This window comes from Telmatherina bonti (assembly GCF_933228915.1).
Source record: "Telmatherina bonti genome assembly, chromosome: 20".
NCBI classification, from domain to species: Eukaryota; Metazoa; Chordata; class Actinopteri; order Atheriniformes; family Telmatherinidae; genus Telmatherina; species Telmatherina bonti.
In genome coordinates this window covers 13,720,839-13,748,691 of record NC_136618.1, presented here as the reverse complement: position 1 = coordinate 13,748,691, position 27,853 = coordinate 13,720,839, and the positions used below count along the sequence as shown (strand labels likewise).

The window sequence follows — 27,853 nt, the reverse complement described above, 5'->3', positions numbered from 1 at the left end:
TATATATATATATATATATATATATATATATATATATATTTATACCATGGTCAGTGAGAATTCCAATGTCAACTGGCGTGCATTAGATTGGTCTAAACGCACAGTTAGTTCGGCAAGTTTAATCACCAACGTAGTCCTCCGCCGTGCGCGTCACCATAGCAACGCGTCACACACGCTTCAACGGCTGACCATAACATAATAACAGAAGACGCTGAAATGTGGATTTTGAGGTCAATTTTAACATTTTTGGACCAAACAAAACATATGATGACTGGGAAGAAGAGGAAACAATAAAAGAACAAGCTAGGCAACGTTACAAGCAGGTAACATCAGAAGAACTCAACAAGATTGAAAATGAAAAAGATGAAGAGAACACGAAATTCTGTCTACGGGCTCAACAAAAGACTCAGCAGCATCCCTGCCAAAGAAAAAATCCAGCGAGGAAAAGGCGCCAGTGTGTTTTAATAATTGCACAATCAACGGGAACATTCAGTTAAATTTTGTTTGAAGCATGCGCAATGCATAATTACGCATCACGCAGTTTGCCGATCCACTCTCTGTACTGAAATTGTTTTATTAGCCTAATACATTATTTATTATTATTATTATTATTATTATTTTAATTTTCAATAGGCCTGTTTATTAAATGTTTTGATAGCCTATTGTTCTTTGGTTAAAAATTTTGGTTTAAAATAGTGCGTAATTTGTAATGAATCTAATTCAACTTAGTTTTAATTTACCAACCCCTGTGCAGATTAACCAATTTTTAATTTGTATGATATATATATATTTACAAATATTGTTCCCTACTAGCTATTTCTGTGGTTGTTTTTGAAGTGTGTGGTGTGAATAAATATTATTTATGGCGCATGGCATTCTATTTCTCTTGACAACGGTTGCTAAGACACAAAAACTAACAAAAAGTAGTTCCTATGTTTAACCACATTTAGCGAGTTTACAGCAATTATAAATTATTTCTTTTAGTGTTTACAGTTTGTGGGACCAAGGTATAAGCGGATTAAACAACTCGGAAGCGTGCATTAGACCATTCTAAGGCACTCCGCGGAATGGTCTAATGCACTCCGCTGCGCGTCGTGGTGTTCCCACTCCGCGTCGTGCCTTAGAATGGTCTAATGCACGCTTCCTCGTTGTTTAATCCTTACATATATATATATATATATATATATATATATATATATATATATATATATATATATATATATATATATATATATATATATATATAAATAAATAAAACTGCCCAAGCACCTCGCCCCCAGCCGTTAACTATTATCTTATTAATGTGATTAAATACCAACAGAAACACAGTTTTAAATTATGTATTAAACTTTTCAGACAGTGATCTATGATTTTTTTCTACCCACTGCAACTTTCAGAAACCAGAAACACACTTCAGAAAGTTATAATCCCACCCACTACGGAGAAAGCATGAACGTGCAGGCCAATGCATGTAACTCTTACATTACAACAATCAAACAGTTCATTTTTGTCCCATCGTTTGTAGCCATCACATGATCTGAAAAGCATGAAATAAAGGCAGAAAGGGGTTGCAGTACAAACATCTGTTTAACTTTAACTATAGTTTTTATGTTTCAGTAGCTATAAATATATTTTTTAAAATGACAGTAGTAGCAAACATGATAATGTCATAAATATTGGGATAAAGATTTTGCATATGGAAAATAATGTACTTTATGCCGTGTCACTCAGCCATCATGTATGTTATGAAGTTTTAGTGGTGACATTTGTCTTTTTACAAAGCATAAGCCTCTTCTATCTTTGAAATCTACTTCAGTCTCAGGACCTCTGATGAAGGAAGAGGCAACAAACCACCACTCCGCTGTACATGATTCAGTTGTCCGCTCAGCTTGGAGAATAAAAATTAGGCTCAAATTCATACTAGTAACTAGTTACATGCTTGTGAGTTTTACAAGCAGTTATTGTCTTTGTCTCTGTAAACAAAGCCTCACACTGATTTGATCCCATAGTGACCTACATTGACCAGTATCAGCATCAATGCAATGATCTTGTAGAAAAATGTGCGTCCTTGGTGTGACACCTGGCTGATTGGTGTGTGCTGAATTATCAAACTGATATTTTCCTGTGATGAAAACTGCACTAATGAGTTAACTGATGTGGTCAATATGTTATCAACTCTAATTGTGCTGTTTGTTTGCAAGTTTGTGTGTGTGTGTGTGTGTGTGTGTGTGTGTGTGTGTGTGTGTGTGTGTGTGTGTGTGTGTGTGTGTTCTTTTATGTGGGACAGGGATCTACTTATTACACTGCTTGTGCCTAATGAGCAAATTTGCCCCAAAGCCTGTAATTACTCTGCTGTGCTGATGTCTTTGAGTTTATCAGACTATATGTACCTAATTATCAGAGCATAAACATGAACTTGTGCTTTGGTGTGCAGCTGTGTTTGCTTACCATGCTTTCCCATCAATCTATGTGTATCTGCAGTCAACCGTGTGAGTGTGATTGTGACGGGGCCAGGCTTAGCGCCACAGAAGATCACCCTGTCAGTTCCCATGTCTCTTCGTCTTCCCCAGCGGCGTCACTCTTCTCCCTCGCTGCACAGATCAAAGAGCTGACACATGCCCCAATGTCGTCTTTCTCCTTCTTTCTTCTATCTCTACCTCACACTCTCTTTCAATCTTAACCCGAACCCTCTGTCACTCACCATCTCTCTCTGTCCTTGCATCCAGCTTTCTCCCTGACTATATCAGCGGAGATTTTGATTCCATTACTGCCGAGGTCAAAGCTTTCTATGCAGACAAGGTGAGTGGAACAAAACTTGCACCCACAGGTGTACACGTAGACCTGATGTCACTTTAGGAGGGACTAATATGAACAAAATGAATCTAAATATTTTATTTCTATACTAAGAGGTATCTAAAACCTGAATTAAAAAAAAAAAAAGTCTGCAGCCAAATGACCTTAGCACAGAAGTACCATAGCTGAGTCTTTCTGTGTAGATTCACTAGGAATAAATCAGATGCTTGGTTGGTGACTGGAAATAGCTGATTTCAGCTCAACTGGTGATGCAGATTAGGCACTAAGAAATAAGCTTATTCTCTTTCCTTTTCAACCTATCATTAAAGACAGTCAACACAAAATCTCAAACAGCTACATTCATGCAAACATGCCTTCATTGTGAAACTTTATGGAAGTGTTTACAGCCTTTTCTCTTATAACACACTCATTTACCCATGGTGACATCATATGTAGATGCTTTGAAATTGAGAGTAAGTCACAGATTTTAATGAAGAAAGAAAGAAAGACTCATCTGGTTGGGTTTCACTAGCCAGAAGCTCACCTGCTACCCTGCTATGTGGAGCTCAGCTCTGCCATCCGTCCATTAATAATAAACTGAGTTTTGTCAGAATGTGGTGCTTATCAGAAAGTATGGTCGAACGCAGTCCATCAGTGTATCACCATATATTTACATGTTCAAAGGGTTTCAGCTTGTTTCCTTGAAGGACATACTGGGTTTCAGGAACTTAACTGGGGAGAGGAAACCACTGACTTGTGAGTCTTAGACCATGGAAGAGTTGGCCTGAGAAAAATAAATGTAAGGCTTTTGTTTGTTCTGATTTTACAGGCATTTATTTACATCCTATGCAAATCCTAAGCCATCTTGTATTTCAATATTGATTAGAAAAAGAATCTGAGTCTGTCAGTTGCAAATGATACAGTATGACTCTGTGTTTTGTTTGTAGGGTTCAGTGAACAGAGATTTTAAAAATACCCACATCAACGAGTTACTTTACATCCATGCTGGGTCTGTAGTCTATCAGCTGCTATCAGGCGAGAGGAGCAGTGCTTCCTGGATATGTCACCGGTCCATCACAGGGTGTTTTACATTTAGATATAGAAGGATATTTAGTAGATCTCAGTAATGGAGAAATAATAAAATCTGAAACGTAATATGAATAAACTCAGAAAACAGTTTTATATTCCTGAATGTTTTTGTATTTATCTGTGTTTTTTTTGTTTCTTTATTTTACGTGTTCCATGTACTTTCATGTATGAATGTACAAATAAAGCATTTATTTTTAAGATTTTAGGACATATGCTTTTTGTTTTTCTGTTAGAGTTTAATTTTGAGATGTGTAATAGAAAATTAAATTAAAATAAAAAGAAAAGTTCAGGACTTTTATGCATGATCCATAATTTAATTGATGTGAAAGAACAATGATTAATGATAATTAATAATTGTACTAATCATAATAATTTTAATAATAGTACTTTTTTTTTATTTGATAAAAACTGAATGTATACAATCTCATCTTACTTTGATGATTTTTGTTTATAACTCTGCAGTAACCAGAAGCTCATCACTTTCAGTCATCCAGGGATAGAGGAAAGGTTGTGCATATAATTATTTCTAGACAGTGAGTGTATTACAGAATTGCAATGGTTCACATATGGAAGAACTTTGTCTTTAGAAATATAAATACAAAAATATTTAAAAAAAATAATTTGTTTAAGAGAGAACTTTTTCAGAGTCTTTCCATTACATTTTCTACCATCATCTTCCCTCCCTTTATCTCTGCTTGGAAGCAAAAGTGAGTATATTCAGATACTTTTGGGTAAACTATCTGAGCTTGTTAAAAGAACATGCTAATTAATCGATCGGGTGGTCTTTTAGAAGTTTTCAGCTTGCAGAATATCAACTGCAGACTCAGTTCAATTTATAATTAATACAGAATAAGTTAGTCATGCAAGCATGTGTACACCTCAGAGAAAAAGAAATGCAAAGCCTATGTGGTGTTTGGGCTGTGTCTGTCTGTGTAACCAGATCCAAAACTTCATCATACATTTACACAACAAAATCTGAAGCATTCGGTTGTGTTACTTTGTTTTTTGTTTTTTTTCCTCTCCTTTGACCCCTTTCCCCCCTCTATCTAGCTATCTAATACTAGACCATTTTCCCAAATATCACAGAGGTTGTTTGAAAAAAGGAAAGAAGGGTAAGAGCAATGAAGAGCAATTTCCTTGAGCGAGAACAGACTGTTATGGAAATGCTTTTTGAAGCAGAACAATGGAAAAGTTTGAGGCGTTCCTTCAGAGATTTGCTGCAAACGGTGAATAATTCTGCATAAATGGAAAAAGAGAGTGAACAGAAAAGCATCCGCAAGGGAGGGAGGGAGACAAAGAGAAACAGGGGATGGAGAGATGATGGAAGAGGAGGGAAGCGAGGGGAGGACGGATGCGATCAAACAGAGCACAGCGAGCAAGTTCGTGTGAAGTTGCTGTATTGTGTGCGTGCGTCTGTGATATGTGCAAGTTGGTGTGTTTTAGGAGGAAAGTGACACTGTGGAGAAAGAAAGCGATAGAGGGGAAGAAAGCCAGAGCGAGGTTGTTTACCTAGATGTTGTAGTTTAGGGCCACTGACTGGAACCTCTACATTATTCAACAACACAACCCGCAGGCAGCCAGACAACACTAAAACACTGATTTATACCTCTCTCCATGTCTCCATCCCTTTCTGTTTCTTTGTCCCTCTATCACTTATCTCTACCTGGGTATTTGCTTTGCTATCTCTGTATGTGCACAAATATCGCGCTGTGTTTTGTTGTTGTGTGCGCTTTAAATGTTTCTCTGTGTGTTTAGGGGTGCAAGCTGATAGAAACAGCTGACCAGGATCTGACGGACTACACCAAATGTCTTGCAGTCATGTTGGAGGAGATTCAGAAGCAAGACTTGCAGGTAAACTTCTCCCCACTCAAACTTAAACATACTTGAGATTACAGACTAATCAGAGGGCCATTTTGTCTGTTGCGCCATCTCACGGCGGAGCCACGGTTGCAGTGGTAACCTGGTATCTTGTGCTGTTTGCAGAAACTGACAGCAGAATGGAAATCTGGACTGGTGATGTTAGATGGTGACTCACGGTTACAGATGAACATATCTGCCTTTAAGTTCATTTGTTTTTATGTTAGTTAGGAATTGGCTACAAAAATAACCAGAATAGAGAAAAGAGAAACACAGGAGTTAAACAAAATTGAAGGACAAATACCTCGGCTCTGGGTGGGTGGGCCAAATAATACTATAGGTATTCTTGTTATTGCTGATTGTTCTGTTCTAATTTATTATGATAAATGCAGTAGCAATGTGGGATATTTATGTGCAACTCGGTACATCACCTCTATGCACACAGTGAATGGTGCAGTCATGTCCGTGTAATTACGCTTAAACATGCACCAGTGGTTACGCCAGTTTCATAGCTGTCTTCTGAAAGACTGCTGTGAAATTTTGTCTAAAAACTGCAGGGAGAATAACGTTACCAACATGTCCAACATCGATATTTCACCACGTTGTCCACAGCGTGACACCAGAATGACGTGACTTCCTGCACCAGAAACATGGAAACAGATTGATAACTTTTCAGTTTAACCTACCTCGCAGCTGTTGTTGGGAATAAAACCCTTTCTGTTCATAAGCTTGACCGACTTCTGTCAAACGTTCCTGTATTCTGCTCGCCCTGGGAATCTATGCAAACCTAAAGGTCTCAGACATGGGCAATCTTCATGAAATAAAGGTCTGTGTTCTTCTTGTTTAGCTTTTTCTACTGCTTATGTTAGAACAACCAAGATGTCCTCCCAGATTTCCTTTACATTGTTAGACAATAACATGAGTACCACCATGAAAATGGCAGATGGTCTAGTGCTGGTATTTGCTCAGATTAGTTCAGAATTAATATTTAGATTTGAATACTTATGCTAATGTTATCGTGTATCTATTTTATCTTTTATTATTAGTAGTCTGATTTATTACATAAAAGAATTACATATTTATGCACATGTTTAAATGTGAAATTGTGTCTTTTAGATCTCAGATAGATTATTTTTAAGCCACTCTTTTGAGAGTGTGTGTGTAAATGGGCAGATGTGGTTGGATAGTCAATATATGATAAGAAAGTGTTATATAAGTACAGTCAAATTACCATTTAGTTGGCAAAACCATGTTGTTGCCATAGTGTGCCATATTACCAGGACACATACTGCTAATTCTGCTGATTTGTAAGTGTGCACTTAACACACAAAAAGAAAAATAAAAGAAAGTTTTAGAATACTTATAAGATCACTTTGCAGTATGAGCAGAATGGTTCTTCATATTTATGTAAAAGTTTTTCTTAATCACAACAAAAAATGACAGAATATTTAAATCTTTGTATAGGCCAGAAGAGATTCAATCCATAGCAGGGAACCTTTCTCACAATCTCTTTTCTGCCTGTGAGAGGCAGTTCCCATACAGTGAAGTCATCACAAATAGAGAATGATTCTAACCAGTCACGTCTGGCCCTTGATAGATACCTCCTCCCATTCTGCAGAGTCATTTCTCTCAGATAGGTTTCAAATCCAGCTCACTAAAACAAAAGTACCATGACTTATTCCACCGCCACCACTATCTTCTACTGCTGACGTTGTCGGCCAATGATAAGGCAGGATTTGCTCTTAGTGTCAGTTATTGCAGCACAAGATGCTCCACACCATGAACTTTGACAAAACAGTCGTAACAAGTTAGATCGTCATTGTGTCGGATTATAGATGGATGATTATAAAGTCATAAATTGTTGCTGTGACTGTGCTGACACAGCTGGCTTTCACAGCTTGCACAGTGGTTCGGAGATGCAAGTGCCTGTGACCAGCTACAGAGAACAAAAATGTAAAAAAAAAAAAAAAATCTGATCACATAAAGAGGTTTTGTCTTGTTTTTGCCTGCATTACAAGCAAAAAAAAATGCCTGGGGCTCCTATTAATCACACACTGTAGAACTCCCCATATGACAAGAGAGAAGCTGCAGCATGCCAGTGTTGTTATTAGGATGTTGAAAGATGTCACACATGTGTGACACTGTACGTTCACAAAATAAAATAGGGCTTTTTGAGCCAATGCTCAAACATGGCCTGATCCTCCACATCTCTGTTTTGGGCATTTTTCTATCAATATTGAGCAGTTTGAGCCTCAGGAATGTACAAATACTACATGATTTGTTTGGTTCTTGTATAAACTGATGAGTAAAAGAATATTAAGTCCCATTTTTATGGATAATTCAATGTGAGGACGTTTGTTGTACAGGTAAAGCAACTTCCCATGTCGCTAGTCCACTTTGAGAGCTCAGTCTGTTGTTTTTGCATATTTTAAATAAACAAAGGTAATTAATAAAGTAATTCGAATGTTTTACTTTATATACTCTATTCTAATCATTTTTGGCTTCTACTTTATATGCAACACACAAGTTCAAAGTAGTGATCTGCAAGATAAGACTTTGGTAAGAATACAAACACACATTTCTACCAAAATTGCAAACTACATAATGTTGATGCCTCGACTAGAATGTGAGTATCACAGGATTTAGTTGAATTTATTGTTGTATATTTATTATGAGAATAAGTAGCAGATGCAGCTCTGGGTCAAACAGACAAGTTAAGCTTTCTGCATCCGTAGTCTGAGTGTTTTGTGCCCTTAAGGTAGGCATCCAGTCCTCAGGTGCTTTAGAAGAGGTCAGCGGTGTCGGACTGTGTTTTAGTGCTGACAAATCCCTGGTGAGAGTGTGTGGGTGTATGGATATGAAACACTGTCTCTGCAGGGAAAAAAAAATCTATATTCACTCAATATTTCCTTAAAAAATAAGTGCGGAAAAATATATTGGAATAATCGTCATTTACGCCCTACGTATACATGCACGGTGCAATTTGCTGAATTTTAAATGGGATCGTATACTATTATGATTTTTTTTTTTTTTTTTATGTTTGTTTTAACAGCATCATATCCAAAACTCTGCAGAGAGCTACTAGTCAGATTAGAGTCTTAAATATCAAGCCAGCTTCTGAACACTCAGTCTGACCCAGAGATTGATTCGGTTTCTATTCTTGCTCTCAAAAATGTCAACGGAAGTGCACGGAGATTCTGGCTGTGATCACCATTAGGATGAGTAGGTGTCATAGGATGCTGTTTTATGTATTTTCCTGTCTCTTTGGTTCCCTCTTTGTTTATCAGATTTCAAGCAGCGTGAGAGTTTTCCCAATCACCGGCAAGTGTCCCAATCACTTCACATCTCTGAGCTAATGGAAGATCATGAAGAACACACACTTGGAGACGTACAAACACATACTTCATTTTATACATACACATGTTGTCGTGCTGCTGTGTTTCCACTTTATTTGTCAGGCTTTGTCCTTCTCTTCCATGGATCTTTTTTTTTTCTTCTGTCAGCCAGGCTAATATTTAATCTGCCTTTGTACTGGCTCTGAGTGTTTGACTGTCTGTTTGCAAGAGATAGTAGCCCGGCAATCAGTTTTTCTCATTTTATAAGAGTTGCTGATGAGGAACTCTTGTTTATTTGCCAAGATTTTTCCTGTTTTCTTTACCCACTCTTACTCATACTTGAACTTTGGTCCTTTTTTAGGCTTTAAATAGCATAAGATTATATAAAGTCCAAACCTTTCCGATTTATATGTGCATCTGTGTTTGTGTCTGCGTTTGCTTGGAAAAGTGTATATTTGGCTCTGTCCCTTTTCCACTGAATGATGGGTTTATGAAGCTGCTTTTTATGCACTTTCATATGCAATACATATGTCTGGCGTATGCTTCTCTATTAGTCCCCTCAATGCTCTCTCTGCGAGCTTCACAGTTGCAGAAATAGGCAAAGCGTGTTTTTATTTCCTTATGCCTTCCTCTAGCTTTTTGTTCATCGTTCTCAATAAACAGATGTGAGAGTTTTTCTGTCGGATCTTGCAGCCAGCACCGCTCGCTCCAGTTCCCCCAGCCAACCGGCAGGAAGAACAGCTGGTTCAATAGAGCTATCTTATTAAATATTCTTCATTCAATCGTGAGACTCTTTTTGCCCTGCCTTTTGGTTTGGTTTTAGTAAACAGCCATGAAATAAGAAATAATGATAATTCATGCAGTTTTATAGAGGATTGAGCAGACTGGTATGTTGTTCATGGTTGAGACACCATATACTATTGTTCCTGTTATTCTTTCTTTAGGAAATGCATCGTCATTTTTTGATAAATGTCACTTTAAAGTAATTGATGCTGACTGTTCTACATAAACAATCCGCATCAGTTTGTGAATAACTCCCAAAGTTAAAGTTTACCAGTTTCATCAACAAGCATGAATAGCAATGTTGGTTTCAAGTCAATAACTATCTCTTATAAACTTATGGCCATGCGGTAACTTGGGTCCATTCACTGCATTTTTCTTTACAAGAGTTATGAGATTTTTTTTTATGTTATCTTGGGAGGGAGCTGGATTATTGCAAGATTCATTTCTTCATGCATGAATAAATGGTGCCAGGCTCCCAACTGTCTTTGCCACCACAACAAGAATCAGACGGCCAATGCTGGTATCTATAGGAGGTTTTTAAATGGACTTTCTGAATGTAGTGAAAGCAGCATTATTGAAGGTGTTTTTGCACTTTGACTCATTTTCAAGACTTATTTCACCAACAGCTCACATTTCATGATTGATTGTTGCTAGCGATAGATGCTCATATACAGATGGTAAAATGAGGTCACCAGCACAGCAAGCTTGCTTTCCTCAGACAGCTGTTATCAGTGTAGGTAGCTAGCCATGCTGCACGTCAGGTATCGGTTAAAAAAAAAAACTAACAAAGACTAGCAAAAGGGGTGGTACTGTTTATGAAATGAATAAAGGTTATTTTATTGTATATCAAAGTCGTATTGTTTTCCAGAGATTCAAAAGTCCCGTTGGTAGATTGTTTACACAGTCCTGGTGCTGCAAAGGGCTACATAATGCTGGGTTACTTACTGAGTCCTTATAAACTGTTTGAAAATATGCGTACATTAGCTTGTAATGTTTACCTTGGGGGGGGTCCATAGACCATACAGCGCTTGAAGAGTATAGAAAGCAGATTAGCGAGATGTTTAATGGGATTTGAAAGCATTAAGTTGGGGGGGGGGGGTTATAGAGTAGCACAAGCATTGGAAATGTGCTATTTTGTTTACAGGTTAAGGTTTTTTTGTGTTGCTTAAAGCAGTACGTTGTATATTTCCTGTTATTTAGTATATTTGTTATCAAATTATGCATGTGTCTGACGCAACATTTGCATCTTCAGTACTTTAGAGTCTCTCTATCTCTGTCACTCTATCTCGCAGAGGGGAGTTTGTTTATCATACATTGTATACAGTTTAGGCAATATCTGTGTGTGTGGAGGCGTCTGCCAGATGTTGAAATAACCTCAATCTCAGCACTCGGTTTTGTTTTAACTCTACCTCCCGAGGCAGGAAGTTAGTTATGACACATTCGCTTCTGTAAATTTCTTCCCATTTTGGCACAGGTTTGCTCTGATCTCTTTCATCTGCTGCAAAATGTGGAATACACCAAAGTAATTGCTCAGTGTCATGAAGTCAGCAGGAAATGAAAATGTATTTGTGAGTGGAAAAGTGACAAACGGGAGGTTAGCGTGCAGTCATTTAATATAGGTTAATGCATGCACCCCCACAGGAAAGAAAATGCGTCTATTTAAGCGACTGTTGCTTGATGAAGAGGTTTTGTACGGTCATGTGAAAATGTACATACATTTATGTCCCTGGGACATTGTTGACTTTTGTCAACAATTGAAAATGAAGGCTATTTTTATCCCTTCATGCTTGTTCAGAAGAAATAAAGGACTCACAACATATGAATACATACTTCCAAACATTTCCAGTGTTCAAGGAAAAAAATCAGTCATGATTAAGAAAAAAATCCTCCCTCTGAAAATAAAAAAATAAAAAATGGTGGAATTTGTGTTTTGTTTTTTGTTTTTTGTTTTTTGCTGTGTGGTTGGTTTGTCTCCTGCTCCTGCCTTCCCCTGGGTGTTGCTTTCAGGTGCTGATTGATGGCTCATGCAGCTCACCTGTGACTGCTGATTGCTTCCTGCTTAAAACCTGGATCTTCGCTTCAGCTGCTGCCAGTTCAGCTGCTTTCAAGTGATCATCACTTTGGGGTTATTTTTTTTTTGTTTTTTGTTTTTTTTTCTCTTCTCTCTCTTTAAAGCCTGTCATTTGGACTGTATTTCTGTACTTCCTCAAGTTATTGGAAATCATCCACCTTCATCAGTCAGTCAGTCCTGTAAGCCCATCTATCCTCTTGTCATTCTGCACCAACTCCTGCCTGGAGGGTTTTGTTTCATGCACCTGAGGAAACTCCTCACAGTCAGAACTTTCATTTCACTTCAGATCAATTTCCCAGTACTCACCTGTGGATTCACCAGTTTCATCTTCTGCAGCAATCTCCACCAGCATCCACCCCTTCCTGTGTGAGCATCCACAGCCTCAGTAACGTTTGCCCTGTCTGCTCAATAAATTCCTTTTAATCTGCAGTCTCATGCTTTTGGTCATTCCTCTTGTACCAAACCAAAACTAATGACATATTGTAATGATTTGCAAGTCTCATAAATCCCATTTTTATTCTCAGTACCACATAAAACAACATAAGATATTGAAAGTGAAACATTTCACCACCTATGTATTTTTCAGGATTGATTTTTGCCTTCACAGATGTCTAAGCTGCTTGAACTGTGTCCATGGTTTCCAAAAGGAATTACAAATATGGATTCATTCGACCACAGAACATTTTTCACTTTGCATCAGGCTGTTTTAAATTTGTTGTGGCCCACAGAAGGCAGATTTTCTGGATAGTTTTCCCTGCATGATTGAGCCATAACCTGCATTTGATGATTGCATGGTGAACTGTGTTCACAGACAGGGATTTCTGCATGTGTTCTGGAGTCCATGCAGTGTTTTTAATGCAACATTGAGTACTGACCTTGTTTCATGCTCATATTTCTTCTGATTTTGTGTCTTTTGATAATATAACACTGGAGAGGGTTTTCCGTCTTCACAAAGGCACAAATTCATGTTGGAACATTTTTATAAAATTGATATAAAACTTTTTAGAGGCAGTTTGTCCCAGGCCAGAGAACCTTTGCCCATCTTACAAATGATCCGCATCTCTGAAATTATCCCTTTGTAGCCAGTGATGTTACTGACTTGTGACCACGTAACCTCATCAGTGGTAGTAGTTATCTTTTAGATATACTTTTATCCTGGTCCTCAGGGACCACTGTCTTGCATGTTTTAGAGGTGTCCTTTAACTGTATGGAGTTAAAGGAGTGGCACTGAGGAGGGGGCGTGTCCTTTTGACTGACAGGTACCCGATCTCCCGCTTCAAAAAAGAAGAACATAGAACAACCGCTTTTTTAAAAAAAATTTTATAGCCAGTTAACAATGTGACTTAGTTTTAGCCCGCTTCCCTCCGGTGACAAGTGCTTACCACAATACTACGGCATCCAATAGCAAATTCTCTTTGCAGCAGAAATGTATGGTGTCATCAAGATCTAACAAGGTCTCCAAAGACTTGGAAGACAGACTTTTTCAGGGAGAATAAATAGATGAAGAGGACACAGTCTGAATGAAAAAGAAGCATCCGATAATCCAGGGCGGATAAATCAGATAAAGTTCTTACATTACTGTCAAACACTATAAAAAAATCTAATTTGCCCATTAGTTCTTTGTTTTTCAACACTGAAGTGTGTGTGTGTGTGTGTGTGTGTGTGTGTGTGTGTGTGTGTGTGTGTGTGTGTGTGTGTGTGTGTGTGTGTGTGTGTGTGACTGATGGAATTTGGTTCATTTTCTGTGAAGTTCTGACTGGCAGCTGTCAGCCTTTGACAGCTCTTTTGCCCTCTACTCTCTGTTGGGTTTTAAGCTGTCAGTTCTGGAGCTTGACTTCTTGGGGACTTAGTATAAGAATATAACTGCTGAGAGCTGTAAATAATGTACTTAAGTGAGCCAGTGGCTTAAACTATAGATCAGCCTTATTCCAGCTCTGAGTTTGCAGGAAATCGTTTTAAGTTATTTACTCATTTCACTCATTATGTTATGTCCTCTTTTCTGAACCGACAGCAGGCTGGTAACGTAGATTTAATGACCTCATTCATTCTTTTATCTGCCTCTTATCCGCTCCTAATTTCATTTCTCCAAACTTCCTGTGCTCACTATGTTTCTTTTACAGCATGATTCTCCTTAAAGTTTTTCTTCTGATCTTGTGAACAACTTTTTTTTTTTACATGTCAAAACTAATAACACATTAGACCTACATTAAAAACATTTTGATATTCCGTTGAAAAAAAGTTCACTGATTACTGCCTTGCTTAAACTAACAAAAAAAGACAAATCCACCTAATATAAAAGATTGCTGGATCAATATTCATGGCACAGTAATAAAATGAATGGCCACTGTCTTTTATTGTAGTTTATGGACAACAGTGGATCTCTGTAGGCTAAATAAATAAGATATATTGCTCTTTGGTTACATAAATATTTCATATTTCAGCACAAGTTCAAGAAAAATTATCAAAATAAAACATAGAAAGAGCAATAGTTGTATTATATTGTTTAGATTACAGAGAATTACATTCATGAATCTAGAGACCTTTAAATTGGTTTTATTGCATAGTTAATCCATGTACAGTACATCAACTCACATGTAAATATAAATATAAACATTTATGCATTTTCCTACCCCCAACACTGGGTTCCCTCTAGTGAATACATTTCACTTGTTTTAAATTTTATTAAGATCCTAACACAGAAAATACATTTTCTCTGCCAGCCCTTTTTTTAACTTTGCTAAACACCGATCACTCTTTACTTAGATTAATCAAACTCTGTCATGCTACTATATAACTTGTTAAACTTGCCTTTTTTCCCCCCCAGGTGGATTGTATAGTGACACTGGGAGGTCTGGCAGGCAGGTTTGACCAGACCATGGCGTCAGTGGAGACCCTCTACCACGCCCTTTCGATGACGCAGCTCCCTGTTCTGATCATACAAGGGGCAAGCTTGGCTTGTCTTCTCCGACCGGTGAGTGAATTATAAATCGCAGTGAACGTAAAGTTGTCTCTCCTTCTATCGCTTCCACCCTCCTACTGCTCTGCCCAGCTGTCACTCCAGCAGCCAGTTTTCTTCCAGGTGTCCCAGTTGTTTCACATGATGAGTGAAGGTCACACAAAGTATAGAATTACACTTTCTTCCCAAAGACATAGTCTGACTACAGCTGTGTATTCCTATTAAGTTGCATATAAACACTGCACACGTAGGCAGACCCAGAATACATTTTCTTCCCACCAGGCTGACATTCTGTTCTCCTAACCCAACAACTCCCTAATCACCCGTCTGCCAGTCTTTCTCTTCATTTTCTGCACTCTTTCCATCTTTTTTTTTTTTTTTTTGCCTTTGCTCTGCTTCCATCTTGATTGGAGTGTTGAATACGTTGTTTCTTTGTTAAGTAATCACTTCAAGAACATACTCACACACAAATATACACATGCATTTCTCTGCTCTTGTGATGTCCCAATTTGCTGGTGCGAATGTGAGAGCAGAGAGCTCTCTTTTGATGCTCCCAAGTTGTTTTTTCCTCAATGCCAGACACTTTTCATGCTCCTCTATTGATTGAGTTTACAAGTGGGCTGAACAGCAGCCATTTAGAACACCCCCCCCACCTCAACACCACCTTTCTTTTAACCCCTCCCGTGTGTTTTTTCTTTGCGAGGTCTCCAGGACAAACAACTAACTGCCTCACTTCCTGATGACACCTTGTAATACCATAAGGAAACCTCTCTCTCATGCACTCTCCCCATACTTCTTGTCACTATTCCAAAGGCGTGTTGTCATTTGCTGCTTCATACCTCGACACCTCCAATTAATCTCACTTCAGTGAGGGTAAATTAAGCTCGTTTGTCAACGCAGCTCCAATTCGCCAGCGACTGATGAACGCAGACGCCCGTACATGAAGGTGAGCGCAACCTTTGAAGGGCCCAGTGCTATTTATTCAAGTTACATCTGTAATGGAACTGTTTACAACTTTTGCAGAATATCCTCACACCTATCCAGTGGAATTGCAAGTAACCTCTTTACATACACAGATGCAGGATTAAATTAAATTAAGTGAAATAACCATGAGTTTAAAACTCTAAAGTTGCATTTCCAATTCGAAAAAAGTCGGGACTCTGTAAAATGTAAACAAAAACAGAATGTAGTCATTTGAAAATGCCATAAATGCGTGTTTTATTCTTCTGATATGACATAAACGTCATGTTAGATAACCTTTTTATTTAAAATATTGAATTGAATAATTGAATTGGATGGCAGCAACATGTCTCAAAAAAACTGGAATGTGGTATGAAAGGCTGGAGAAGTGATTTATTGCACAAGTCAAAATTAACTGGAAGAACATATAACAAGTAATTAGGTAAACTGACAACAGGTCAGCAAGATGACGATGCCTTTAATGCAGTGTTTCTCAAGTCCAGTCCTTAGCCCCCCCCCCCCCCCCCCCCCCCCCTTCCCTCCCTGAGGACCACAGTTGAGAAACACTGCTTTAAGGGTACATTCATACCAGTCTTTTTTATTCCATTTGCTCGGAAAGTCCGCTTTGTTTGGGGAAACGTGAATGTACAAATTTTTATTCTGATCAAAGTAACACAGGTCTCAGTCCATTTTACACAGACCAAATACAGGAAGTAGACTAGAATACAAGGTGTATTGTGAGTTCAGTGCATATTCTTAATCATGGGTAAACACAACCAAAGCATATGGGATGATAAACGACTCTGCACAGGAGAAATGCCTCATGGAGAACACATGGCAGAATTTGGTCAAAGTTCTGATAGAAATTGGATCAACCGGACCACTAGGCTCTGATGCAGCTCCATGTTTTCATGCCTTTAAAAGTCTGATTCATCTCAGAAGTGCAGCCTAAACACAACATCAATCTGCAATAATGTTGGCCCCCAACAACTGAACCGAGTCCCCAATTAGGACGAGTCTAGTGGACTATCCTGATGTGAATGCACCATTGAAGCAGAGTGTCTCAAAAGATGGGCAGAAGTTTATCTGTCTGAAATAAACCATCTACAAATTTTTATAAACAATGGGCCTCAATGGAACATTTTTCCTCAATGCGAAGACTAAAGATCCCACCATCTACAGCAGGACTACACAGTTCAGTGATATGAGCGTCTCAGTCTGGCAGGTTTTCAATGTGTTTCTGCTCCAACACACCTGACTCAAATTAATGAGTCTTTGTGCAGAACTGCATAGACTGTCAGGTCATTTAATTAGTATGTTATTTTCAACATTACTGTGCTTGTAGTAACTGTGCAGTTCTCTTATATTTGATTAAAACACTTGTACAAACACTTTAGGGGCTGCAGGCTTTTTTATTTTGACTCTCTGCACAACAGTTTGTTTCAACCAGTCTAAAGCCCAGGGTGGTGCTAAATTTATTCAATTTGGATCTAAAAGCTACAAAGAAAGAGGCTTTGCTGAGTTCATCAGCTGTGTTTGATTTTCCTTTACAGTCTGCTCTATTGAACCTTGGTCAGAGAGCCAAGTGCAACATGATTCACAACGCTACGTCAGCCCAATGAATGCTATAAATCGCTGTAACAGACAGACTCGAGCTCCTAACTGCAAGCTTGTTTACCACATGCCCTTTTGAGGAGTGAAACTTGTCAGTGGAGTCGCTGATTTAAATGATAAAGTGATGCCTAGGTTATGTTAAGTCATCCACAATGCTGAGTTGTTGTGTTACAACAACTCAGCAAAAGATGTAGCATTCAAACACAAATAAAGAACTAAGTCAGGACGGTGTGATCTATCTATCTATCCATCTATTGATCTATTGATCTATCGATCTATCGATCTATCTAAAACCATATCTGTCCAAATTTATGTCTTATTACATTCATTTATTCATTATCCAAACCACTTTGTCCGATTAAGGGTCTTGGGGAAGTTGGAGTGTATCGCAGCAGTCATTGGGCAAGAGGCGGGGTACATCCAGGTCGCCAGTCCATCGCGGATGTCTAATTACATTTAGAACACATTTACAAACCATTTCTTATTATCTGTGAAGTATTTATGTGCAGTAGGCACAGGTTAAAGAGCTACAATAAGTTTTGAGGTGGTAGTGTGTGCAGCTAACAGGCCTTTCAGAACTACATGTATCACTCCGCTGCCATTTCAAAGCTCTTCTCAACCAGAGGTAAGTTAATGAAATGACCAAAATGTTACCACAGAAACTGAGCAGCTTGAAATAGAAATTATTACATTTGTTGGACTCCAGCCAGCAGATGCATATGAATCAACACAAATTATATTCACTGTATTCAAAGCAGAAATGTTATCTTTATATATTAATATTTACATTTGTTTAATTCTTGCAGTACATTGTTTCAGATGAGTGTTTTATGTGAGTGTATTGCATTAGTTCTTGCATCTAAGTAAATTAGTAATTAATCAGTCAAATAATTATCTTGTATGGATAACTATTAAGCAAAAACTGGAATTATTTAACTTCCTTCATGCAGACTTTATTCATTAATAATGAGAAATGGTCTCGAGTATTTATAAATTACATTAATAACAATTCTCTCGCTCGATGATTACTGGGAAAGGTTCCAGCTTCCCTCGACCCTGACTTGGGCTAAGTGGTTAAGAAAATGAATTAACAGTTGATCTTTAGTGAGTTATCTTGTAAAGCATCAAGCGGAAAAACAAATCAGACATTGACACTAATCATTGAGTATTTACTAATCAATTCTAAAATTAGATTTTTTTTTTTTTTTCACATTTTGGTTATTTTCCAAGCACTGAAAGAAGCGAAATACAGAAGCGAAGAACTGTGTTTTTAACCTTAACAAAACACGAATGAATGATGATGATATAACCTCCCCGCCTCCTTACTAGGCATCTGTCTCTTCTCTGACTTCTCTACAGCCAGTAAAAGTCAGTTCAACAGTCACTTATCTGGCCTCTTGCCCTGTCACATTCCCTTTATTTATTTATTTGTTCACTTACTTATTAATTAATTAATTTATTTATTTTTGGCATCCTGTAATGATATCCTCTTGGGTATCCAAAGCAGCCGCTGTGTTGATATCCAGTAGATGGGGTGTGACTCAGTGCTGTAAAGTTAAATACAGCTGTCATGTGATGCTCCAGACTGGGGAAAAAGCCCATCAGTGATTCGACTGTTTTTTGTTTTTTCTCAATATATCTGACTTTATAAAAAATATCTATTTTAAAAATTACAGCTGGTGTACCATAACAAGAAAATGATACCATTTAAGTTATTAAGATGACTACAACTGTTTTATGCTGTGTGAGAGCCTCTCACACTCTTTTTCAAGTTTCTAGTAGAAAGAAAGGAGAAGGGTGTTATCCCACTGGGCGCTACATGCAGAAAAAGACATGTTCCCAGTGAAACTTCTGACACAAGTTTGTGTGGATCTACTTTTTTTTGCTTGGTTTTCTTCTCAGGATCTTACACAAAGATGCTGAGTGTATGCACAGAAAACAACCTCCAGGTTTTTTGTTTGTTTTTTTTTTTCTTAACAAAATGAATGAAATGAAAATTTCCTCTTTTTTTTGCCAGCATTCGTTCCCTCTGGCCCTGCAGCTCCAAGAACAAAAACAACAACAACAAAAAAACTATTTTAAACTGACACACAAAGTTTTTAAACCACTGAGTGTGTCTGAGCTGGCAGTGTTTTTGTCAGTGTGCTTTTATTAGAAGACTCTGACAGAGCTTTCATTGTCAGTGTGACTCTATTAGCATAGTCTCTTGCATTTAGACATTCATAGTCTTGCCACCCATAACAGATAATTACATTTCAGACATCGTACCTCAAGTCACAGATTCTTTGTATATTTTCTTGTAGGAAAAGCTTGAAGCAGCACTGAAACCACAGCAAAGTTAATAATTAGGTGGACAATGTTTTGTATGTACACTGAGGGATAGTGAGGCATTTTCTAATGTTGTTTTAGTTTATCTTTCATGGGCTGTTTTCACAAATATTCCACTGTCTGTCATGAAACCCACATCTTTGGACTTTTACTTTACTTCTTGTTTTACTGGCCTATTGTTTTTCATTGTCTGAGTTATATCTGCTTTCCTGTTTAATTTTTTAGTTTTAGCCTGTTTCTCATTCTGTTCACTTCCTGTTCACCAGCACACCGGAGTTCATTTGCTAAATTGCTTCATCTGCTCCTCAGTGCATATATACTCCTCGTTTTCATTTGTTTGTTGGCAGAGTGTTGTCATTTCTCTGTGTTGTCCTTGGAGTGGGTCCAGTTGTGTGTTTTAGTTTGCATCTCTGTTTGCTGTTCTTGATAAAGTTTTGACTCCTGCACCTGCCTAACTCCTGCCTCTCAGTCCTGCGATTGGCTCCACATGTTCAATACACTGAGACACTGTCCCTCTAAAACAAGTGTCTATTTATTTTTCAGACACTCTTAGAAAAAAAATACCTTTTTACACAGACAACTATTCTTTCTTTCTTTAAAAAATTCTGTTTTATCTGAAGAAACATGTCAGCTTGCCTGTTACCTTAAAGTGATGTTTTTAAACAGTTTTTTCTAGTTCAAAGCTGACTACCAGTGTAATTATGTTTATCGGCACAAATCCTCATGATACACAGTATAAGAGACCAAACTTCAGAATGGTACGGTCTTTTAAGTGTAAGGTGCTGGAAATGGGCTAAAGTTTTGACAAGAGGAATCATTTATTTTAATAATGAGCTTTGGTCCCTCAGTGGGGAAGCTGAGTTCTTGTCAACCATGGCTTTGACAAAGTTCAAGACTAACTTTACATTTTATTTTCTCTTTTCATTCTGCATTTCTTCTTAATGTATTACATAATGTTTATCATGTTCGCATTCATTTATTCTAAATTATATCCACATTCATGCTGTGTACCAGCAGGGCAGCCACAGACTTGGAGTGAACACAGGTCTGGAGGGGGACTGGTGCAGCCTCATTCCAGTAGGTGGGCCTTGCCAAACAGTCACAACTGGACTTAAATGGAACCTGAGTGAGTCTTTTCTTGTTCACAGTTATTAATCTTAAACTTCCTTTGCTACTATACAGTCCCAACTCAATATCCATAAAGACAGCATTGTAGGAGTCAAAGACACAACCAAGTGTTTGTTTTTTTTTTTCCCCAAGTCTGCAGTGACTCTGACCCTTCTTGCAGAAAATTGAAGACCACAATGTTTTTTTTTTTCCACCTAAAAAATGTAAGATTAAAGACTGAATTATCCACAAGCGTAAAAAGGAGCAGGGGTTAACAATTGCCTAATTTGCTTCATTCAAATGAAGTTGTAGTTTGAACAGGTTTCATTTGCTGAAGATGCATAATGTGCCCCAAAGAGCTTTCTCTATTTTCGAGCATTACGTGGAGATCCAGGCAGACTCTCATCTGAGGACCCCTGTGGTTTTACCCCACTCCAACCCGTATGGCCAGCTGTACTCTTAATGAGTTGGCACTGAGCAAACCGCCACCCATACGAGGGAAACCTGGACCTTCTGTCACTGGGGTTGCATGACGTGTCTGCCTCCTGGTAGGGGTCCGCTGTCAGCGCCTGTACGTGCATGTGTACATTTCTGGGAGTCTTTACGCCCGAGCGAGCATGCACGTCCGCTTGTTGGAACATGTAGCTGTCCGGATTTAAATTTGCGTGTGTTCGTGCATTTCCAGCCCCGTCTATCAACTCTGTGTGTGTGTGTGTGTGTGTGTGTGTGTGTGTGTGTGTGTGTGTGTGTGTGTGTGTGTGTGTGTGTGTGTGTGTGTGTGTGTGTGTGTGTGTGTGTGTTTGTCGCGCTACAATGTTTCGTACAGTATATTTACTTGGCACACCTGTGAAATGGTCCTCTGAATGGTAATGAGAGGGACTTTATAGATGAGAGTCTTATGCAGATTAGCCAGTGATAACAAGATGCAAAATTAACCACATGCATATTTAAAAGGCGAGAAGTACTGATTTCCCTCTGGGGTTGAAGGGAACGACCAGAATTTGAAACCAAAAAGTAGGAATATCACTTCTTTTTTTTTTTTTTTTTTTTTTCCCCCTTCTTTCTTACATGTGTTACTGCTGCATGTACAGTATATACACTGATGTTGCAGCGCCGTTTTTGGTAATACTTCCTTCCTCTGGTTTTTGTGTTTGTTTTGACTGTATAAATTTGTGTCAGTGCCAAAATTTAAATGCAAGTCGCTCAGAGAAAGCTCAAGTCAGAGCAGTGCCATTCTCCGGTGACACTGAGGCTCTTTAGAAGTTCATTGAAACGATGCCCCACACTTGGGTTCAAAGCTTTTCTATGATGAAAAATGTATGATATTTCTATAAAGAAAGAGTTTTAGGCTGTCAGCCATTACAGTCTTGCTGGCCCAAAGGAGACTTCTTTCTTGCATCCCGAGGTTGTTTTTGCTCTTGCTTGAAAGAATAAAAATTCTTCAGTGATTCATGTTGTTTTGATCCAGAGCTTAAATTTAAAATGAGTATTCAGTTGTTGAGCAAACTTTTTTTTTTTTTTACGCTATTGCACTCCAAGGGTTCTGGATAACCCTGGCACAAGCAGATTATATCATATCATAATTCATATCATATCATAATTGTTGTGAGATCAGATCAGACACAGTGCACGTGTATACTGAGAGAACCAGTGGAGAATTATGTTTTCAAAAAAACAACTCAAGTTTGCAATGATACAGACTTTTGGAATTTTTTTTTTTTTTTTTAGCTTTTTTTCTTCTAATTTAAACATATATGACATTAAATTAGAAACCTACGACCCTTTATATTAGGAAAACCAGAGTATGTGATTTCTGTGTGTTGGTTTGCAAAAATAAAAAGTGGGTTATATAAGTTTCATGTAGCCTAAATAAGACATTTGAAATGAAAGTAAAGCAGAAGTCATGATTTGCAGGTTCAGCAGAGCATAAACCGAAACAAGGTCTGTTAAATAACCTCATTTTGCTCATGTTGATTTCTGTTGATGAACTCCATCAATAAAGCAGAGCTAATTACAATTTTAACTCTCTGAATGCACTTGCTTTGCATTTTCTGTCCCCTCCTGTGTAAACGCAATTACTAAAACATGCCAGGCCTTTAATGAGTTGTCATACAAAGATAAGCTTTTTTTTTTTTTTTTTTTTTTTTGCTTACCGATTCAAAATTTTGCTTTTGCTGTGTGAAAAATGTAATTGTATTTATCTGTAAACTCAGCACTCAACCCAGCGCCATTCCCCCTTTTCATCACTTTGTCTGTTGCTTAACCAGGTATGCTAATGATCGGTCTGTCTGACACATAGGGAAAACACACTGAAGAGTACATCCAGCTTTCTAAATACAGTGGACTATGCTCCGACACTGCTTGGTTAAAAACAAACAACAATAGGTTGACTTCATGGAAACTGACTGTTGTGCTGAGGCTAAACCATAAAAGAAGAAAGTTTGGCCAACAAGAAGTGGTTGCATGCTAAATAAAGTTAGCTCCACTATGTGTGCCTCGCTGTTAACACAAGTGCAGCAGATCACGTCTTTGCCATGGTGAGAGTTACACCTTTGTGTTGTTTTGTCTGACCTGATAAAATCCCTGTTGTACCTGAAAGTACCAGTTAATTTACACTTTATACTGACACATTCAGTTGCCACTATATTAATAGAAGGTGATACCCATGTGAAAGTTTTCCCAGAACTTCTACAACATTACCTGTCCCTGTGTCAGGTTCAGATCTATTCCCCAGTGTCCTTGCTGCTGTCTCTCCACAATACCACCAAAAAGGAGAATATAATCTGTATATTTCTGATCTAAATGGCAGGTTTCACCATCCTGACAAGGAGAAACATAACAAAGAGATAAACGTCTTGACAAATTTTTCTCATACTTACACCCACTGCAATAATGAAAGGAAACAGTGTCTTGGTTTTGTTCTTTTTTTTTTTTTTTTTTTTTTAAAGGTTTTAATAGATATTTACTGAATTGATCAAATATGTAAGATTTAAAAGACCATTTCAGTCTCCGGCTTTTCATTGTGTTCCCTGAGCAGAAATGGCCTGAATGCAGAGGTTTTTTTTATTACACAGGACAAAGGAGAAGCAAGAGAAGCAGCATCTCTAAGATTATCAGGATGTTTGCTGTAACTTTAAACAAGAATCTTTGTTGATGTTTCAGTCTAATGTTAGGGCGGTACTGCAGTAATCACACTAAAGGAGAGGCTAATGTGTCTGCAGTAATCTATGATTGTTGAGTACAGAGGCTGGAAAGGTAGATGAGACAAAGTTGGTCTGCATTAGGTGTGTGTTACCACTGCTGTCACTCACACTCTCTTCTGTCACACTCTCACACAGTTATAATTCACACTGTTTCTTATTTCTTGGTGTCATTTCCTTTTTTACCACTGCCCAATTTACTCTCATCTACTTTCCTGCTCTCTCACCCTCCTACATCTCTTCCCACTCATTAGGACATACTATGACAGCTGAGCTCACCCTTGTGTGTAACATTAATTTTCAATAATCAACACCTCTCATAAGGAAACTGTCTAAATACAGTGTGTGTGTGTGTGTGTAAGTTGTTGTGTTGTTAGTTAGGTCCATGTATCCATAATCTTTCATTCATACATATTAATATATATGGAATTTCTGTTCTAGCTCAGGGCTCTTTCTTTAATGATAACATTTCTAGTGCACTATTTTTAGATGTATGCTCATATGTCACACGAGTTCTTGAAATTTTATGACTTCACCCTTACAGTAATTTTAACCTTATAATTTTATGTGATAAGTATGCAGTGACAGCTCTGCAATATTCCTACATTCCCGTCATCTAGCCAGGTAAAGACACAAAGTTCACATAAAAAGTCAAACAAGAACATGGAAAGTTGCTTCTTCGTTTTTGTGTTTTGAAATTTTAAAAAACTCAAATTGTGTTTGATTGTGTACGGAAGTGGTAATTGAATCCTGGTGATAACATATTGGTTTTCAGTATGTGCATTAGTATGTAAATGATCATGAAAAGAAGATTGAATCCAAACTTGAAAGACTTGAAAGTGTATTTTTTTTCTGACATGGCCACCAGATTATCATCCATTCGTTTAAAAATAGTCATCAGAAAAAGACTTGGGGAGAAAAAACAAGTTAAAATCAATTTACAAACTACTCATCATGTCCCAGCGCTGCACTCTACCTGAAGTGTCCAGTAGGAAGGTGTTAAGTGCTCAGAGACGTGGCCTAGATAAAGGGGGCTGAAGCATGAGCACCGACTGAATAATACACACAAGCCAAAATCATCAAGGCTGGACCCAGCAATATTTCACTGAAGGCGCTTTAATAAGAGTTGTTTATGGTGGAGTCCACAGTTATTTTGAGTCAGGGACTAACAAGATGGTGGTGGATTGCTAGCATAGGCTACCATCATTAATGTTACTGTGTCTAATATTTAATGCAGTCTTAATGCTAAGATTTAGTCCTCCTTGCCTCTCTGAATGGATTGAATGTACAAACCATTGGTTTTATTTACATATTAGGAAGAGGGTGGAATCTATAGTTTATTACAGCTGGCTGTTGCGCAAGAGGTTGCATGTGCCTCCTTTTAATTGGAAGGTCACTGTATTGATCCCCAGCCCCCCCATGGTTAAACACCATGTTGAAACATGAATGAAGACAGTTCAGAAGGTTAAAGGCGATGCAATGGAATATTTGCAAGGTGTACCTAATAAAGTGGCTACTGACTGCATGTTCTCTCGACCCTGCATTTCTTCAGTCAGTGGAAGTCCACAGCAGCAATCAAGTGAGTTCTTGATTTTAATGCCCAAAGGTTCATCACATGGTTATGAGTACTTCATTGAGACTTGAGAGATGATTGAATATGACCTGCTCTCCTCCCACATTGGATTTAAATTCTAATAAAAAGCATGTGGGTCTCCATCAAGCAGCATATTGCTGCTTCAGCATGAGTTGGTTGTGAAGAAAATTACATGGAAGTACACCACAGATGGAAGACTCATGATGCATATTGAGAGGAAAATGTGTCCTTAATACAGGATATTTTTAAAGGCCAAAAAAAAAATATATATATATAGTTGTAATTTACTTTCTTCATAATTCATTTTTCTTATAACATTATTCAATTAAATCAATCCTGATTAATGCAGAACACTCAATAAATGTTCAAGCTGTGTCGGTAAAGCAATTGGAGTTGACACCTGCCCAGATCTGTAAAGAATTATAAGGCAGATTGTGTCTGATAATCCCGAAATGCTCCATCAGCAAAGACCGTGCGCAGCCTATTGTCATTCATAAAAATGCAGCACACAAAGCGGTCTGAGGTGGAATGTAAAAAGGATGTGGCAGGAAGCGAGGGGAACACACAGGTGACAGAGTAGGAGCGGCTGAGTCAGAAGAAATGTGAGGAGATAAAAGAAGGATTTGGGCAAAGAAGTCAGAGCAGGGAGGGGAGGGGGTTGATGGGATGACATATGAGGGGAGGGGGGGGAGAGAATGAGACCTGTCAGGCGTCTCATTCATTTGATGTTCCCGGATGCTAACGCAGCAGGAAATGAGGGATTATGGAAACTATTGGGAAGTTTGTTGGAGCTTTTAACTGAAGCTTGCATTTATTCACGCTCGCATGCACATGCGCACACACGCACATTCAATTTCATCTGTAATGTAGTCTGTTTGAAATAAAATATTATGAGCTTTTTTTTCCTTGTACAGGAAGTTCTTGTTCTCCCATCCCCCTCATATAATCCCCTCCTCTGTTCACTGCTTTTATTGTTCCAAATATTTGATATCAGATTACAGAAGATGCCACAGGCAAGTTTTTTTTTTTCTCAGTTGAATGGGTATGCAGTGCTCATTTTCTTTCTCCAGTGTGCTTTGTTACAGCAGATGCTTGCCTATTTGAAAAAGAAATACACGTTTTAATTCATTCATTTTTCTTATGATAGGTTCATTTTTTTCCTGACGTACTGCTGTTCTCTCTGTCTTTTTATGAGACTTCTGACGAGATGCAGCCTACAGATGCTGGAGACTTACGATGACTCAATATATGCCATGCATTTAGAATTTCCATCTGTGCTCTATGCATAATTGTATCGGTGGGCATGTCTACAGTAAATCTTTTAAAGTTTTCTCAACCTGCTTACCTTGATTGTCAGAAACCAGTTCCATGAACTGCTTGGGAGGCCAAAATATGTTTTTATTTATTTGTAAACTGCATCAGCCTTACTAAAGTGGAAAGGCTCACTTTTAACACAGATTCAAATATATGAGAAGGAATTTAGGTTTTTCCTATAAATGATGCTCTTGCTCTAAAGAGGCATCAACCATCTTTCAAACAAGACTAATGTGACGATTACTTGTGGTCAAGGATGGTTTGTTTTAAATGCTGTCCCTCCTGACCTGCTTTCACATTGGCAGCAGTTTTCCTGTGGCCTGTGACATCTGCCTGGGCTCGCTTCAGGGATTCTGTTTCTGGCTTTACCCCATCTGCTCTGGTTTAGAGCTCTCTCAGGCTCAGATCGAATTATAAGGTAAAACCTAAAAGAAGGAAGGTGAGGCACATTTCTGTCTCTCTCTGATGACTTTTACCTCTTTATATATATTTTTGCAGCCTTATTCCCTTATTGGACACCAGTAAGAATTAGAGGTTTATTTTATTTGCTCTTTCCTTGTCTGCTGCTTTTGTCTTGTTCTATGCTTTCACCAAATTACCCTTTTTCCTTTTATTTGCCCAAATTGTCCTCATTCTAAATGTCAGCTGCTGCATCTGTTCCTTCCTTGGACAACAAACCATCTGTGGACAGTGTTATGAGGCCTGTTTTTTAGCAAACTCTTCATTTGTAAGACCTGTGATGTGGAAGCAAGATATGACCATAGACTATATATAAAAAGATGGTTGGAGCCTCTGTGACATCACCCATAGGTTTCTGAAGTGCAGAATTGAAGCTCGGTGGGTTGTTCCTAC

At 38.1% G+C, this 27,853-nt stretch overlaps 1 protein-coding gene across 1 annotated transcript in view; it reads left to right on the top strand.

Moving 5' to 3' along the window:
* tpk1 (thiamin pyrophosphokinase 1) overlaps positions 1–27,853 on the top strand; it is an 83,257-nt gene that overhangs the window by 34,026 nt on the left and 21,378 nt on the right. Inside the window, exons 4-7 of the mRNA XM_079259457.1 lie at positions 2,727–2,799; positions 5,638–5,733; positions 14,753–14,899; positions 20,804–20,912. Coding sequence (XP_079115583.1) covers positions 2,727–2,799; positions 5,638–5,733; positions 14,753–14,899; positions 20,804–20,912 — 425 coding nt within the window. The remainder of the gene's footprint in view (positions 1–2,726; positions 2,800–5,637; positions 5,734–14,752; positions 14,900–20,803; positions 20,913–27,853) is intronic.